The 18,731-nt window shown below is 42.1% G+C and overlaps 1 protein-coding gene across 1 annotated transcript in view; it reads left to right on the top strand.

Moving 5' to 3' along the window:
- Snd1 (staphylococcal nuclease and tudor domain containing 1) overlaps positions 1 to 18,731 on the top strand; it is a 396,722-nt gene that overhangs the window by 50,406 nt on the left and 327,585 nt on the right. Inside the window, exon 10 of the mRNA XM_032906855.1 lies at positions 10,048 to 10,161. Coding sequence (XP_032762746.1) covers positions 10,048 to 10,161 — 114 coding nt within the window. The remainder of the gene's footprint in view (positions 1 to 10,047; positions 10,162 to 18,731) is intronic.

The raw sequence follows: 18,731 nt of genomic DNA, 5'->3' as shown, positions 1-18,731 counted from the left end.
CCCCACCCCCTCTGTCTCTCCCTCTCTCCATGTTGAAAGTAGTAATAGGTTTCAGAGCTCAACTGGCCTCTCCCCTCCTTAGCAGGTATCTAAGTAGCAGTTAGGGGATTGCAGTCACTCTCTTTAGTGGGCATGGACAGCATTGTCCATGGGGACGGAGTTGCCAGTGCATCCTCCATATCTTGAGGTAGAACACAATGGGTGTTTGCTTCCTTTTTCTGAGGAATGTGCTGTTGTGCACTTGGACGAGGGCTGCTTCGCTTGAAGCTCATTTAGTCTTGCTGATATGTCCTGTAAGTACCTATACCAGGGGTGACCACCACCCAGCAGGGAAATAGATCTTCAGTTTGCTGACATTCCTGAGAGGCTGCAGTGCCAGTGATGTAGGTGAGACTTGGACATGTTCCCCTGGCTTGCTCTGTTTTTAGCAGATCCTACTGATTAGGGAACTGATGGGTTGCTAGCGAAGAAACACTTTGAAAGAAGTAAATGACTGGGCGTTGCATCCTCCTGCCTGTTTGCCTGCCTGCCTGTCTGCCCGTCCACCTGCCTGTCTGTCTGTCTGGTCTGTCTCTGTGATAAGGTCTCACTGTGTTTTTCATGTTAGCTTCCAATTAGCCATCATCATGCCTCTGCCTCACCATACTGGGATTATCAGGCACATGTGTATTTTGAATATGACTATCTTTTTAAATCCAGGATACCTTGTTCTCTGGGTTTTGTTTGGGTTTTTTAAACACAATAAGTCTCTTACTACAGTTGTTTTATTTATTACATTGTTGAAGTGAGGTTTATGAAGGATAATGATTTCTCTAGAATGTTGATATAAATGTAGGTCATTTTTGAAAAAAGGATTATTTATTTTCTGTGAGTGCACTGTAGTTGTCTTTAGTCTGACAGACCAGAAGAGGGCATCAGATCCGATTCCAGATGTTTGTAAGCCACCATGGGGTTGCTGGGAATTGAATTCAGGACCTCTGGAAGTCAGTGCTTTTAACTTCTGAGCCAGCACCAAATTTAGGTCGTTTAATGGAAACCCACTTAGAAAAATATTTGTGGATGGAAAAAGATTTTATGTTTTATTGAAATTTAAAAAAAATTTGAGTATCATTTTTTGTGTAAAACAGTAGTGACGCCCAGAGAAGGTAAGCAGAACACTCATCTGCCTTGAAGTGTTGTGATGAGCTTTGCTTCTACATTAGACTGTACGCACCGCCATCTCTGCGTTGGCTCACCATGGCCCCTGGTTCACCTACGGCACTACCCTCAGTAATGCATGGCTTGTAGGTTTTGTAAAGAAAAAGACTGTTGTATGGCATATGAAAATGGCGTGAAATGAAGTTTTACTGTCATGAGTAAATGAGGGCCAGCCACATGTACTTGTTTAAGCATTTTCTGAGGCTCTTTTTCCTTCTTTGAGGCTAGGGTTTCAGTATGGCGTTCTAGTTTAACTTTGCACTCGCTATGAAAACCAGGCCTCCTTCAAACACACATCCACCTGCCTGTACCTTCCAAATCCTCAAATGAAAGACACGTGCTGCCTTTGTGTTCCTCGTGTCTTCTGTGGGTTATTTTGGTCCACTATTTTTCATATTAGAGGCTCCTCAGGTATTTGATGGACTTTGGTTGTCTCTCATTTAAGAATAAGGTTTTAAAATACTAAGTTATAAGCATTGAAACTGTGTGTGGATTTTGGGCATATGTCTCTAAGTCTAGCAGCTGTTTCAGAGATTTGAAGCCAATCCTAGTTTTCAGCTCCTTGGTTGTTACTTAAGATGCCTGATTTGGTAGTTCCGGAGTCTTTCTGGACAGCTTGGGATAGGGAGTGGGGGTTCCGCACTCTATATCAGATTGCCTGCTCAGTTTCCTCACTTCTGGCACAGGATTTGGTTTTATGAGCCCGTGGAGTAAGATAGCCATCCATTTACATACTGGCTTTCGGGATCTTAGGACAGAATCTGTCTCAGATTACCCTTACATTCTTAAGCTCATGTAGATAGATGAATAGGTGGGTTAAACTCATCCTTTAAATTTTTTTTTAAATAATTGTTTAGAGAAGGAACCAAAATAAGTGTTTGGATCAATTTCCTTAATTGGTTCCTAATATTTCACTGTGAAGTCAAACTGTAATTTATTTAACCAGTCTCTAGAAGGTTGCTATTCATGTAAGCTATTAATTTTTCCCATATTTCAAAAGTACAGCGAGTGTCTGTAAATGCTAGTTATTTCCTTAAAGATAGTTGAAATATTTTTGCAAATAGGTCTTCAGAAATATTAACTGATGGAAGTAGGCTTATTTTCTAATATTCACCTGAAGAAGGATTGGCCAACAAACATTTCCTGAAAGGACACACAATCAATGTTTGTTAGACTTTGCAGCTCACTGCTTTTTTGTAACCCTAAACCTAGTCGTAGCTCAGTAGTCATTTTTAAACAATTGAAAATGTTAAGAGGGGGGTGGAGCTCAGTGGTAGAATGTTTGCCAAGCATGTGTGGGGGCCTAAATTCAATCTTCAGTTCTGTTATCACCTCCTCTATACCCCCACCCCCAACCTGTACAGAAAAAGGTGTGTAAATGCCCAGTAAGTTCTCAGGGCAGTCCAACAAAGGTCCTTATGGTCCAGGGCCCTGAGACCCACAGCCAAGCCCCACAGGCCTCCCCAATCAATTCCAAATATGGATTATTCTGCAATCACTGTGTTGTACAGGAGTTAATTGTACAGGACATCCTAACATAACCTGAAGTCCTTGAAAAGGTAACTCCTGACCTCTTCAACAGGATGCTTCTGGGTCCACTAGTTGAGTTCAGAAAGCTGTAGATGGGTCTTTGTCAAGAGGGTCACTGTGAGAAATCTGAAAGTCAGCTAAGGATATATCTGGCTTGTTGAAAAATTGGTTTTCATCATCTGCTTAAGCAGTTTTATCCCTGAAAGAAAGAAATGCAAAGGAGGCCTCTTCTTGTCTCTCCAGGTTAGCAGAGTAGCATGTTCCCTTCACAGCGATTAGCTGAGCCTGCCTGAGACTTTTGTGCCTGTTGTGGCCTGCCAGTTCCCTGCCTGCCTTCCCTGTGGCGTTTTAGCTGATCTGTACAGTTTGTAGCCATATGGTCCCCTGAGCACGTGGCTTGGCTTCCCTGTCCTTATTGCTGGATCTGTGGGCATTGCAGATTTCACAGACCTGAATAGCATTGTTGGGGGCAGGGGGAAAGCGCTTGTCCCCAAGAGATGTCTTCTCTGCTCTGCTTGCTGGAGACCTCGTTAGTTTTCTGCATGGTAACATAAACAACACTCATCTTTGTGGTTTGAAAAGAGGTAAAACTTAAATTCCTTCATTTAAGCTTATTCTTTGATACTTTGCTTGGGAGCTCACATAGTTAGCTGGCACCAATAGCCAAAGCCAGCATTGGAGACCAAGTTGTAAGGTAGCTATGGCTGCAGCATGGATCTGCTAGAATGAGATCATTTAGTTAGATTGGACCTCACTGCCCCAGTCACTTTTTGCTTTGATTCCAGTTCAAGAACTTTTCAGCATCATAGCTATAGGTACATGTTTATTATGAGGTTTCTGAGATCCCTTACCCTAGTTTATTTTCTTGAAGGATTCATCCCAGTAGGTTTACCATGGCATGCCATTGCAGGCTTTTTTGTTTCCTGTGCTAGTCATCTTTAGGGAAATGCCTATGTAAGTCCTTTGCCTGCTTCTCAGTTTTTAAAAATTGTTCATAGTGCTGGGTATTGGACTTGGTTTTTTTCCCATTTTGAGTTGCACTGCTTGGCTTTGTTGTTATATTATAGGAATTTCACAAATATTCTGGGGATTAACTCTTTGTCAGATACTTGATTTAGAAAATGTGCTCTCTCACAGTTTGTGGGCTACCCTTTTACTACTGGTCGTCCTTTGGTGCACAATCGAATTTACTGTTTTCATTATATTTTCTTTGGTTTTATATCCAATAGATATTGCCAGATGCAAAACAGTGATCCTTTGCCCTATGGTTTCTGTTAAGATATTTAAAGTTTCATATGTAAGTCACAGATCCAGTTTGAGTCAGTCTTCAGTGTGGTACTGACGCTTCAGCTCGATTGCTTATGCCTCTAGTTCTCTGTATTGTTTGTTGGGGACTTGTCTTTCCCCACCTACTGAATTCCCAGCCTTGTCCGCAGTCAATGACCATAAATGCAAAGGCTCATTTTTGCCCTTTTCCACTGATCTGAGGTATATGGCTTGTATTATTGTAGCTTTGTGGTAACTGTCGAGATAAAGAAACATATATTATCCAGGTTTGTTACTTTGCCTATTTGGTGATCCTTTTTGATACAAAGTGATTTTTTTTTTTTTTAAAAAAACAAACAAACATGTTTTTCTATTTCTGCAAGTCCAGATCAAACCAATGAACAATCTGTCAAACCACCTTGGGTGCTCTTTTAAGTAGTACATATAGTAAACCATGAACAATACACACAAATTGACTTGTTATCTCCCTTTGTTTTCTTAACACGATGGTAAAATACCCCAACAGAACTGAAAACAGTAAATGAATACTTCCAGTGTTCATTGGCTCTTCTAGCTCAAAGTACCAAACTCTTCCACATTCTAGTTACAAAATAATTCCAGTGGCTAAGAACCACACAGCCAGGGTTATCACCGCAGAACGCCCACATCTGCTGCTGATTTCTCTCCTAGCTTCTTTCCTCTTGCTGCAATAAAACTGATCGAAAGCAACTAACATGGAGTTTATTTAGCTTACAGCCCATTGTGGCTGGGAAGTTGTAGAAGAGGAGCCTGAAGGAACTAGTCTGACTGTATCCACAGAGAATGCATGCACGCCTGTGCCCAGCTCCTATCTCCTTCTCATTGTGTCCAGGGCCCAGACTGTGGCTGGGTGCTGATGGAGGTGATGGTATTGATGATGGTGGTTCTGGTTTGTGATCTTCCCACTTTAGTTAACCCACCTCACAGGAATGCTCAGGGACTCATCTCTGGGTTGCTTTTAGATTTTCTCAAGTTTACACAGTATCAATATGTATCACACATAACCTGTGCACACAGATTACCTGTGACTATTTGAAACATTGCATTTTAAAAGAAAGCAAAAGTAATTATATTTTTGATTTTGATAGAATTGTATTAAATTTACAAATTGACAAAATCAAACCAACAAACATCCCAGCAAAAATAATACTGACATTGGTAATATTAGATCTAATTCATAATCATGGATGTGTTTCCATTTATCTTTGGTCTAGCAGTTGTATCTGTGTGTATAGTAAATGTGTGCAGGTGTCTGTGCAGGCCAATAGTTAGGTAAAACAGCTAGCCACAAAGTTCCTGAAATCCTCTTGTTCTGCCTCTCAGAACTGGGACTGTGGACATGTGCTGTCACACTCACCTTTTTATATGGGTGTTAGGAGGTCCTCCTGCTTGCCCAAGCAGCGCTTTGCCTACTAGGCCACTTCTCAAGCTCCCTCCCTCAGCCATGCTTTAAAGTTTGCATTGTGTTTGTTTTTACTTCCTTGGTTATTCTTCAGCATTTTGTTGTTTGTGATGCTTGCTCTCGGGGATAAAATTCAGATGTTAGTGTTAGTGAATAGAAATTGCTGATTTTTGTCTTCCACCACTTTATTAATTCATTATTTGGTTTAATAATATTTGTTGGATCTTGGAGTTTTCTTCATGTATGTCTTACGAACAGTGTCATCTTATATTCTCCTAAAATTTGTATGCCTTTTAATTTGCTTTTCTTCTTAATTTCTAGATTTATGCTGAATGCAAGTTGCTTTTTGATAAAACTTTAAGCAACAATACTTAATATGTTTGGTGTGATCTAAACTGGCCAGTACATTCAGAGACAGCAAAACACAAACAAATGAGAAATTTGTCACTCACCTGACCTTTGTCAAGGAAGGACCTGCACGGCGATAAGGAAGTTGTTGGGATGGTTTGGCCAGAACATTATTAGCCCCACTGCACTGCAGATAGGCTAAGACTTGTTTGGGAGATTTCATTAGCAGTCCAGTTTGCAGATGTGAATAGAAGGAATTAGGAGTATTCTGAGGATGGTTCCAGAATGGGTCATACTGAGAGTCCATTGCTACCCTAACGTTCTTTGGTATTTTATCTGAATGTGGTACATTGGTTATAATTAATGAACCAATATTGATATACTGGTATTAACTAAAGTCATTACTTTATTTAGATTTCTCTTAATATATTTTTTCTCATTAATATTAAATTTGCTTATTTTTCCTCCTGCACCTAGGATTATGTTCTATTCCTAGTCTCTGTAGTCCATCAGAAAAGGACAAATGCAGTCTTGCTTTTAAAAAGTTAATAATCATAGCAATATCCTGGTATGACCAAATACTATCAGAGAGAACTAAGAGGATGCTGTATATCAGACAAAATTTCTATGGGTAACATCCTACAAACTGTCTCACAAGTCCTCAAAACAGTCAGAGTCACAACGAGAGTCTCAGATGCCAGGGATCAGTGAGGTGAGGGCATGGATTTCATTTCTGATGGTCTCATCCCTGTCAAAGCCCTGTTTGGGCTGATGGGCTCTCTGCCTCTTTCTGTACCAAGATTGGTGGTATTGCTAATTAGAGCTGTTGTTGGATGTGTCTGGGGGTACTATTAAAAGGTGTCTGTAGCTTAGAAGGTGGTCGTAAGCATGCATCAACTATGGCAGGGGACCAAAGAAAGGGATCACTATTTCTTCTTCCCGACACAGCTCGGTAGTTCTCTTGACATGTGGTAGCCTTTAGCTTATATCGTACCATCGGGAAAACATTTTTCCCTTTGCAACTAGACTTGAAGTGATGCGGAAGGAATTGGATTTAGTGTGTGTAATCTTGAGTCCAGATGGTGACTTGTTCCTTATAGATTTCTGCTCCTGAGCCTTGGGTGATCTCTTGGTGTGTCTGCATGAGGATTGCATGGTTAGAGAGCTGTAGCTTATAGTGAAAATGAGCAGAGGGAGCACACTTCAGTTGTCCTGATGAAAAGCTCCCTGAGAAATGTAGCCGTTCAGTCTCTGGGGTGATGAGCAGGCTCCGGGTAGGGTCCACTCTACAGTTTACTTACTGCACGGTGTATGTCTGTACCCAGTCGTTTATCGATTCTTCCATGGCTCCGTAAGCAATTGCTTGTTTGCTGGGCAGTGATGACACAGTTTACAGAGGAATAGAACACCCCCCTCCCCTCCCCACCCTCCACACGCACTTCCTTTCTTCCCTCCTGCCCTCCCTGCTAAAGCTAAGCCTTGCATCCTTGGCAGCATCTGAGTGCGCAGCTCTGAAGAGGAGGTTGCTAATCAGGGATATGCCAAGCAGAGAGTCTGCTGCTGTGGCCTAAAATTTAAGCTTCAAGAATCCATTTGCTGCTGTCGCTAACATGTTATAAGGGGTGATGAACACCAACCTTGTCAGAGGGGATGCTTAGATCCTCACATTCTGGAATGGGGGGAAGGTGTGACACTGTGATACTTTCCCTGGTGTTGTCTTGGTCTCTGAGCATGCTCACAAGCCAGTACTGACAAGATATTTTTCATGCGTTGATGTAAGGAAGTTCTGTATGTTTTTGGCAACTGACAATTTAATAAGAGTTAATTTGAGTTTGAGAGTAAGTACAGATCTGTCCAAGAGTAAGATTTTCGAAATATTGTGAGATGTGTGCATTTGAGATGACTGAAGATTGTCTTATTTTCCTTTGGGTATCCTTTTGAAAGAATTATTGACTTTTATAGGAACTGTTTTACTTGGTATTGCTTAGAGGAATTTTTTCTTCTCTTTGGTTCGCAGTTAGAATTGCAGACATCATGAGTAAGACACGTCATGAAGCCCACATCCCTCAGATGTCTGTCACCTGTTTTCTTTTTACGCAAATGCAGGGTTTTGAAGGATTGAGACATAGACACTGAGCCTTTTCTGTTTGGGTCTGTTGTCCACTGTTGATAGCTTTGGGAAGGTATTTTATTGCCATGAGTTCTTCTTGGCATTAATATGTCTAGATGGTAGCAGACATAATAAGCTTTTCTCTTTTGGCTTCTGTAACTGAATACATATTTTTGGTTGTATCTTCTAGACATTAAGTACTTTGTGGGTTTTTGGAGGGTCTTGGTACTTTGACACTACCCAGTTCTGATAACCAGCCCTAACCCTAGTTTGACCTCATAGTATATATTTTTATTACCTCTGATCTTCAAGTTTCTCTGTCCAGGAAAATTTTTGGTTCTGACTCTGGGTTTTAGGATTTAGCCCTCTGACTCAGATCTGTTATAAGGCCATAGGAAAATGATTATGGCTACTTGACATTGACTTTTGCTTCTTTAAGAGTTGCAGGTTAATCTTAATGTGTAGTAGGAAAATAACAATTCCTAATTTCCTTTAGTCTGGTCAGACCTTTCGTTATCTGTGGCCTTTTCTTTGTGCTGCTTCCATTACTCACAGCGGTCAAACCCAGACCTTTCCGTCTGCCAGCCACAGCCTTCCATGCACTCACAGCTGGATTCTAACGGCATCTGCTTCCTTCTTTCTGGTGGACTGAGCTGCTGCCGCTTTCTGTCGTGCATATTTTCTAACTTGTTTCTGCTGTTTGCTCATTCTTAAGATTGTCCCTTAGAGCATGCCTTATTCTTTTTGGTATGGGATTGGCTGGCTCTTTGTAAAGGTGGAGAATAGATGTTTTTGAGGAGTCTACAAATAAATGAGTGTACTCTTTGCTGAAGAGTTTGCCTTGTAAGAAGTAGGTTTCCTTTAAGACACTGCCTAGTGTCCCATCTCTCGTGGGAACAGATGGTCTAAGTGCTTTTGTTTCATGCATCAAAGAGGAGAGAATTTTTGTCAGTCTTCCCTCCCTGGTGGCAGCTGACCCTGGGTTCAGCCACACAGAGGTTCCTGATGGGGGCCTGATTGAAGCAGAGCAGAGTCTGATTTTCACTCTGCAGATGGAGTGGGTGGTGACCATATTTGGTAGTCAGCTACTACCTTGTAATGCTCGAAAAGAAAGAAGAAAAAGAAAAATCCCAAACAGCCTTGAAACAACAGGGTCTGGGTATAATTGGGTGAATTGTTGACTGCTGGCTGCATTATGGGTTCTGGCCATAACCGTGGTGTGTGTGGCACTGTCCCAGTGTGAATGGCATTTTACTCTGTATATACTGGTGGGATGCTGTAACCTTCACAGAGGCACATTTGTGCCTCTGTCCTTCAAATAGATATCCTTGTACTCCAGCCTGGGAGTGAATCATTTCAGCTGATAGTGGAGCGCATTGGTAACGATTTTTGGTTTCCAAAACCAGACATGTCCGTAATAGCATTCTAAAAGGATAGCTTGTAGAGTAGCTGAGGTAATATTTTAGCAATTTAATATTTCTGCCTATGAGATTAACGGCTAAGCAGCTTCTTTCCTGAGCTGAGATGACAGCTCTTTTTGTCCTTCAGGCATCTTTGATTTTTCTGCTTTCTGTTGGGGCATCTCATTGGGGTTCTTTCTCATGTAGTGAGAGTGGTACCCTTTTCTCGTCCAACCCGTGTCTCTTTCACCAGAGTCATTGAGTTGGGATTTTGATTTGTAGTTTTAAACTTGCATCAAGAAAAATCTCAGTGAAGACTGGATTTAATGTGTTGCTTTTTAAGTTATTATTCTTATTTAAGCAGAGTTTTTACTGTCTAGCCTGGCTGTCTCATTTTGGAACTTCTAGTACAGCCCCCACCGGCCTCAAGCTCAGTGGTCCTCTTGCCTCTGCGTCTTGAGGGCTTAGACTGTAGGTATGTGAACCATGGTTTCTTGTTTTTTAACCTCAAGAGATAAAAGACTGATCATCTTTGTGAATGAAGCAGCTTTTCTTTTACTGAGAGATCATTATATGGTTTTGGGAATAATATTATTGTGTATTTTCTCTGCCATTGTTGGTAGGAAGACAGTATCCGGTCTATTGCAGACGGCTACTTACCTCACTTTCATGTCTGATTGTGATAGGCCTGGCACTTTGCTGTGTGGTGAGGACTACGGAAGCCAGTTCAAACATTGTTGCCTTCTTACTTACAGGTAATGCAGGTTTTGAATGCTGATGCCATTGTTGTGAAGCTGAATTCTGGAGACTACAAGACCATCCACCTGTCAAGCATCCGACCACCAAGGTTGGAGGGAGACAACATACAGGTAAGAACAGGGAAATGTGCTGGTGACTTTTCTACTACCGTGATTTAAAGCACCATGACTGAGGCAGCTTGTAGAAGGCCGAGTTTCTTTCCTGTATGGTTTTAGAGGGACAGGAGTCTGTTGGTGGGGAACCATGGCAGCAGCAACAGCGGTGGTGGGACCTGAGTGCTGCTTGGAGCTCACATTTGGACATTTGGAGGTGAGGGTGGTAAGAAACCGCACTAGGCCGTGAGACTTTGAAATGTCAGAGTCCACAACCAGTGACATACTTCTAGCATGGCATCTCCTAGACCTCCCTAAAACAGTCCCACCAACTGAGAACCAGGCCTTCAAATATATGAACCTATGAGGACCATTCTTATTGAAGTCACTCGGGAAGCATTTGCACTTCTACAAAACTAGAGAAGCCAGAATAGTTAAGTATGGTATCATCTGTGAAAGGATAAGTCTTTGAAATTCTCCAAGTATTATGCCTTTTTATTTGCAGCTCAAACCTTAGTTAGCCTCTGCTCTGCTCTATTTCAAATAGTTAAACTTGGCATTCCTCCCCAGGGAGCTAGAGAACAGTTAAGTTAGGGTTGGGATATGGGAGATGGTGGGCGAATTTTATTTTAAGATCTTATATTTCTGAGAGAATAAAATGGAGAAATTCTGTATTTGACTTACATAGTAACAGGGCCTGTTTTTGATGGTCATTTTGGTTTGGTAGTTCCTTATGCTTTTGCTCTAGGTATAAAAAAATGAATCTTTGTATATGTTCTCTGGGGTCACTGACTCATGTTCTATCACTGCAGACTGTATTGTTCGGTTCTGTTTGCTGAGCTTGCCTGAACTTGTGACTCGAGTGTATGTCATTTCTATATAATTATGCTTTGTATGAAACTGCAACAAGAGTTGGTCTTCAGTGTACACCAGGTAGTGTGTGGGTGGATTTTGTGGTTACTTGATTTGAGTTGGCAGGGACAAGGATTGAGATTGAGTACTTTCTTGGATTTGGTTATATCTTGCTTTTAAGGCTCTCATTCTTGGTCCTCTTATTTCCTTCTGATAACTTGAGTAATTATGTTAACTGGTTATGAAATTAGGCCCTTGATGAGAGCTAGTACCACCAGGGCAGTTTTTATAAATTATATATTATTGTTGAAGTTAGTGTTATAGATTATCTACCTTTTAATTTACCTTATTTGTGGTTTTAAAGATGTGGCATTTGCTCTTCCATTGTTTTGTGCACACACATGTTATAGTGCGTTTACAAACTGAGATCCAAACCCTGTTCCCATTTGTGAGGAAGTTTATGGACAGCCCATAAGAGTAAAATCAAAATATCATGATTATCTTTTGAGTCAGATCATGCATAAAGAAACACGTACAGGATGGGTGATTTCAGTGCCTGGCCAGTCAGTTCATTTGCTCTTTTCTTTGAGGAGGAGGTAATTTAGTGCAGCAAACAGTATTGTAGTAAGGTTGAAATTTTAAATGCATGAAAGCTTAGAAAAGCCAAAATGAGGTTGTCTCAGTAACCGTGGCTGTGCCTCATTGCACAGAGTAAATATCCATCTCCAGTTTGATCAGGATTGGGAGTAGGCCATGCTTCTGCATCTGTGCCCTACAGTTGGAATTAAGGTTCCCACAGCAACCACAACTTTGAAATTCTTGAATGTTAATTTTTGTGTCTGCATCATTAGTCAAAGCATCATGTTAATGTAGACTGTGTGGCTGGATTTTAAGCAGTTTTTAGGGGATAGGGCATGCCGAGCTTAGGTAGAGTAATGATTTTCTGAAGAAAGAACTAACCTACTGAGGACTCTTTCCAGGCGCCTTTAGCTGTTGAAAGATACCCTTCTCGTAGCTTAGTGGCTGATGGCAGTTGTTGATTTCCTTTTTGTTTGTTTGGTGTTTTCCTAGCTCCAGTTGGAATCTGATAATACTATTTCTTGTTTCCTACCAAAATGAATAACTGCTTCTTTTTTTCTTCTGCCCAACCCCCTTCCTTTTTCTTCACTTCTGAGATCTTACTCCATTTTAAGAAAGTTCTAAGTAAGGCTTAGCTGTAATAGTCATCAACATATGGCTTTTGAGAGAAATGAGGACTGATCCTCATTATTTGTTCATTAAATTCTTCTCAAAGAATGTAGGAAGGGATTCCATAGAGATCAGTGCACATGTACAGACAGACAGACAGACAGACAGACAGACAGACACACACACACACACACACACACACACACACACACACACACACACACACACACACACACACACACACCAGCCCCAGCTTGATGGTGGAGGACTCTGGCTGTCTGGCACTTTCGTAAGAAGCAGATACACTTGCATTTAAGGAGGTGGAAGCACATAAGAGGAAGGCCAGACCAGGCTGTCCTGGAAGTCATTCAAGCCAGTCAGGTACATTGTTGCTTCAAATTTTAGCCAGCTATATTTAAAACCTAAAATATATTAGCTTTTACTAAAACATTAATGATAGAGACTCTCCTTCTCTCCCCACTAAGTTTACAGCCATCAGAGTTCTTTCTAGCATCGTTCAGGGTTTAAGTGGCTTATGAGGCTAGTGGCTGATAGGCAGTTGTTGGTTTTTGTTGTTTATTTTTATGGACAGCACAGCTGGAGAAGTTGAGATGAATGGGTTTGTCACCATCAGTATTTACCTGCCTCCTGGTTCTGTTCTGGGGTGTGAAACCTTGAGAACTTTGAATCTTAGTAGAAGTACATAAATAATTTCACTGCTGCAAAAATTTTAAAGTTTAGGAAGATTGTATAAACTGAGAGTTTCTTTGAGGAGATGACATTTAAAACATTGATGACAAGAATCATGTGAGTTTGGGGAAACCAGAGAATGGACAGCCCATGAGTATGAGTCGCATACGAAATTACAGGCACAGCCAGGACATGTATGTCCTGTGAACATTTCAGGATACACAATGAAGGCCTTATGAAGAACTTCAAGTTACTTTGTTTAACCAGGAATAGTAGAGTGAGCAGCTAGATGCCAGGGTATGGAAACAAAAGGGCTTGGTCATTAAGCAAGGGTCAGAGGTCAAGATTTTATGCTTTGTTTTAGGTTTTGTCTTGAATTTTAAGCAGAGGAGAAAGATGTGTTTAGAGTTAAGACCTATTTTGTGATGATTTGACTTACAAGAAGATATGAAAGTAATTTACATCTGTACAAAACTAATCTATTAGGAGTAATTGTGGATTTTCTTTTGATAAGCCTTAATTGACCAAATACCTGGGGAGACTGTGACAAATGAGAACTGTAGCTGTTCCTCCAGCAGTCCCTCTGGGTCCTGGAGGATTCAGAGTATTTGCCTTCCTCCTTAAAGAATTCCCCTGAGTTCTTACAAAGAGCATGAGATTCTCTTCAACATTTATTCTAAAGTTTACAAAGATTTACAGAATGGGTATAGGAAGAAAACTTGTCTCCAGTTCCCAGTGGTGCTGTAATTTATATAGCTGTGTAAAGCCTGGGCAGCAGACATACTGGAAGCCCAATTAAGTATTCAAGGCAGAAGCAGGCATAGGGGCACGCACCTTTAATCCCAGCCCATTGGAGGCAGAGACAGGTGGATCTCTGTTCATTGAGTCCAGTCTAATCCACATAGAGACTTCCTGGGCAGTCAGGATGTTAAGGCTCCATAGAGAAGAAGAAAATAGTTTTTGTTGTTGTTTTTTAACTTAAAGTATTCAAGGTAGAGCTGTTACTGAGGGTTAGTCCCTGTGCTAGTTCAGTTGGTATCTTAGTGCAAGTTAGAAAGGGGGTGTCCTTTCCCCTGGGAAGCCTCAGGTCAGTTAGTGCTTGGCAGACAGAATAGAAGCTCAGTTTCTGCTCCTGTCCTGGCTTTGTCCCTGTGGCTAGATGCCCTGTGGAAGATGCAGCTCACACAAGAGTGTGTTCCTGCCCTAGTTAGAACGAGATCTGCTAGAGTCTCCAAGGGAAAGATGGTGTATTTTTGGGAGATGGGGAGTGGCCTGTGGTTGCAGAAACACTGAGTGCTTGAGAACTGTTTGGGGATGAAGGTGTGTGGTAGAAGGATTGATTGTACAGGGCCTTCAGGCATGCACTTGGGAAATTACCTTGTGTCTAATTACCAGGCATGTTCTCAAGGGTCAATGGCTAGGAAATGGAGAAAGGTATAATCCAATTGCTTGCGGTATGAGCCCTCTCTAGGCAAAAGAACTGTGTGGGAGAGGATGCAGATGCAGGAGCTAGAGGATAGGTGGCAGGAGGGAAGTCATGAGTATGGGCAGTGTGATGGGCAGGCAGATGGCCTTGGAACAATTCCTGCCACTGGGTGACCTGAGCTCCAGATGAGGACCCAATGATGTTGCCTTTTAGAAAAGTGTGTGACACATTTGCTGCACTGTTTCTCTTCCTCTTTCCCTAGAAAGTTTAGTAGTTTATCATTAGTTAAACAAATCTTCTGAGACATCTAGAAATCACAGGGCAGTAGGGTGTGTGTGTGGGTCTGGGGTGGCGTGGGGTCATGGGGATGTAATAGGGAAAATTGGAATTTTTCCTCCTTTTTTTTTTTTTTTTGGACACATCTGTTAAATTTTATAGGAAGACAAAGTTTTGCCCAGGCCAGCTATCCTTTCCTCTCTTGCTCTGGTTATTTTCTAGTTGGAGCTTGAGGAAGCATTTAAAACACACTTACCAGAGCAACTTTTTTCTCCCAGGCCTTTCCTGGGTGGCCAGGCAGATCTTGTGTTTTGGTTGGAGCGTGGTTTGTTGGTGCTGGTGTGATGGGAGGATTAAATGCATGAGTGTATGTTTAGTAGTCCTCAGAAGCATTCGGTTGGGTGTGCCTATAGGTGTTGGTTTTACTTCTCTATTATTCAGGGTGAATCTAGCGTCCGCTCTTAGGAGCTCTGCGCTCCTTCAGGCTGAAAGCCTGTTTAGAACTTACATGTGGTGCTCTTGTGAACCTGGCACAGGCCTTGGGGTTTCTCGAAAGGCAGAGCTTGCTTTATACAGTTGTTTGCCATAAAGAAATAAGTCTTAGGGAAAGGCTTTGGCTTTTCTGAGCTGCTGCCTTGAAGGAGATAGTACACTGTGCAATCTCAGGGCTTCCTAGGGAGCTCTTGGCTTTGATCTGAAACTGGAAAGCCTAGTGCTCCACAGCCCAGAGCTTCCGTAGGCTTTGTGTTACACTTGGAGTGTTAATGACAAAGGAAACAGCCCCCAGGCATCCAGTGAAGGGGCTGACTTATTCCCCATGAAGTCTGCTCTCGCAGTGCTGTTATAGTTGTTGGCCCAGAGAGACGGAGCTGAAATTTACCTCAAAAACAGGTACATCCTTTGCCCAGCCCCCACGTGTTTTGTGGATTAAGTTTGCTTTTGGTTGCAGAGCCTTTTCTTTGGTTCTTCTGTGCAGTGTGTCTGGTTCTTCCTCTTTTTCCTTGGACTCTTCTCTCTGGCTTGGTACTCTGGAAAGAGTGGAGACCCAAGGGTAGAAGCTGGTATCTGTTCGTTTCCATTTCCTGCCCTTAAGCCTCTTCCCTGTGAACTCACCACAAAGATTCTTTCACATCAGGGCCTGTAAACATTCAGACCTGGGCAATCTTGTGTCCTTGCTGTTTTTACTTTGGGTGTCTCTCCCAGGTCTGTGCCACCTGGGATTCTTGGACAGGGAGTTGATAGAGAGGAACTGCAGGTAAGCACATTATTAAGGATGCCCTGGGAACCTCAAAGGCTTTTTGTCAGAGGCAAGGCTGATTCAGGTTCTGATAACTCCACCTGTTGTGTAGGACCCTGGTGTGCTTTGCCATTTAGATACAATGACAAGTGGTTTGCAGCCCATTCCCTCTAGTTTTGACTGTCCCTCTGGATCCCCAGGAAGGCCATGTGTCCACTAAGGTGCATACCAAGAGAAATCTGTGAGATTGAAGTCCCTAGGCAAAGTAGGGGCAAACCAATAAACCCAGTGACTGTGATCTCAGGCTTGTAACTGGGAGCATAAGGCAAACAGCAAATTAGAAAGGGACTCCAGCTTGGCATTAAGGACCTTGGAGACAAGCAAAAGCTCTTTGAAATGGATATAGCATTTCACCGGTTTCCAATGGAGAGATTTGGGGACTGCGGCAGTGTGATCAAAAGACAGAACATGTCAGAGCGCTGGCAGAGGCATTCTGTACCCGGTTCCAAATTGTTTGATCTGGGCATTTTTGAGATGAACACTTGAAACTTCCTTTATTGAAGGCTGAAAAAAATTACTATTAGGAGAGGATGGGTGGGTCTTAGCTCACCTATTTAAGATGCCAAAATGTGTATGTTCTGTTTTCTGAGATTAATATCTAGGTGCCATCACTTAAAATCGTTGCTGTGATCTGCTTTTCCACTGGAGAGGTCACCGGCGGGCAAGCCTGGCTTCTTGTGATGAGGTCAAGACATTCAGTATCTGGACAGAGAGCAGTTTCCTAAAATGTACACTCCACTGATCTTTGTCGGGATATTTTAAACTGGAAATGACAGCATGTGCCTGTCTTGTTGCATTTGGTTTCTTTCTTCTCTGTCTTACAAATTATAGTTTCCTTCCATTCCTTGAGTCAGAGATCCCTTGCCTCTTTCTTTCAAATCATATTTTGTGGGATTTTAACAACCTCCTAGTGGGACTTGGTGGTTAATCCCCTGAACCTTGTGCATTTACCTTTTCAGCCCATCTCTCTCTTCTTGTTCCTTTAATCATCACTGTCACACAGTTGTAACATTTTCAACTTATCTAAATCTTGTTCATGCTGTGTGATCATGTTTCTTCCCACTTCTCAGACATGCTGAGCTGTAGTAATTCTCGGTTGTTTCTGGAGTTGGCGGTACCATCATTTATCGTTCTCTGACCTCTTCATGTGCCCTCTGTGCTGAGGGGTAGCCCTCTGTCTTGCTCAGATTCTGTTAGGTCAGAGACTTCTGTACACACTGGCCTTTCCGTCTCCCCAGCATGCTGTCTGTTTATGTGTATGCCTGCTTTTCTCTGAAGTCTGAACACCGCTGAGGGCGGGAATCACGTTTCTCATCTTTATCTCCTCTTTTAGAATCGCGTAGAGAGTACTCTGAACATAGTAGACAATTATCAAATGTTTAAATCATGTCAGCTGAGGCATAAGAATTAATTCCATAGATTGCTTTTGAGTGGGCATCATTTTGCTCACTCTAAATTCTCTGTTAATCTCTGGACGCCTCTGATAGTTCTTTTCAGCTGGGGCTCCTGTACTGTTCTTAAGTCCCAGGAGGGAGCCTTTGCTTTCCTGTTTTCTCCCTTCCGTCCTAATCGCATTGCCTGGTTTTTCTGGGTAGTTCACACCTGGATTAGATGTTTGCAGCTACTTCATTTCCCCACTCTGTTTTAGCCTAGCTTCTGCCATTGCTTGACCAGCCCTGCTTCTTCCAGTATGGTTTTCCCTTAATGTATATTCTATTAGCACAGCATTGCTTGAGTTCAGTCTACCCAACAGGGTTAATTTCAGGATTTTAAGTGTCTTTGAAGATCAGTCCCTATTTGCCTCTGTCTTTAACACCTCTGTTCTTACTCAGGATTTTCCGAATGTCTTCCTCTCGGGTATGTTGATTCATCGCTGTCTTTAGGTGTGCTCTTTACTCAGGGCTATTTTCCCCCTTTCTGTTGTCGCCCTTGTTGGTTGTCAGATTATTTCTTTGCTGGAACTAATTTTAAAATCAATTAGAGAGCTTTTCCTGTCATCTTTCTCTCTTTATTTATGAGGTGCTGATTGCAGAACTACCTACACTGTGTTTAGATAAATTACTTTTTTTTTTAATGTAACATTTATATTCAAGGCAAGTTTAGTGCAGCCATCCAGTGCTTTGCAGGTTTGCAGGCCAGAGCTGTAGGCTTCATTCCTTGGTGGGCTAATTAGCCTTGGGCTGGGAGAATTTTTGTTCTGTTTAGAAACCAAACATTTAAGGTTCTCATACATTATAGACACTATGGTTCTGAGAAATTATTTTTGTTAACGAGATGTTTACAATTTTAGGGGTATGTGAGTGTGTATGTAAGAGAGAGAGAGAGAGAGAGAGTGTGTGTGCGTGTGTGAGTGTGTGTGAGTGAGTGTGTGTATGAGAGAGAGAGAGAGAGTGTGCGTGCATGTGTCTGTGTGCGTGTGTGAGTGTGTGTGCGTGCGTGTGTGTGTGTGTGTGTGTGTGTGTGTGTGTGTGTGTGTGTGTGTGTGTCAGCGGGTGGACCGTCAATGGATTATGGATAAGTGGCAGTGCTTTACCCCCACTGTTTTCAGCAAAGGCTTTTCTCAGAACTGCAACTAGAAAGGGAAGTTGAAGGACACAGATGCCTGCTTTCCCCCCCAGCAATTGACAGGCCTATTGGTTAGGAGTATTTTTGGTGTCACTTTTCATTTTAGCCTTTCTTTGAAAATCTGCAGTCATTTTATCGGATGTTCACTTTTTTTTTTTTTTTTTTTTTTGGGTTCTTTTTTGAGCTGGGGACCGAACCCAGGGCCTTGCGCTTCCTAGGCAAGCGCTCTACCACTGAGCTAAATCCCCAACCCCGGATGTTCACATTTTATAGTCCTTAATCCACCCACTACTA

The sequence above is a fragment of the Rattus rattus genome, chromosome 6 (assembly GCF_011064425.1).
Source record: "Rattus rattus isolate New Zealand chromosome 6, Rrattus_CSIRO_v1, whole genome shotgun sequence".
NCBI lineage: Eukaryota > Metazoa > Chordata > Mammalia > Rodentia > Muridae > Rattus > Rattus rattus.
This window is presented reverse-complemented; position numbering and strand designations above follow the sequence as displayed.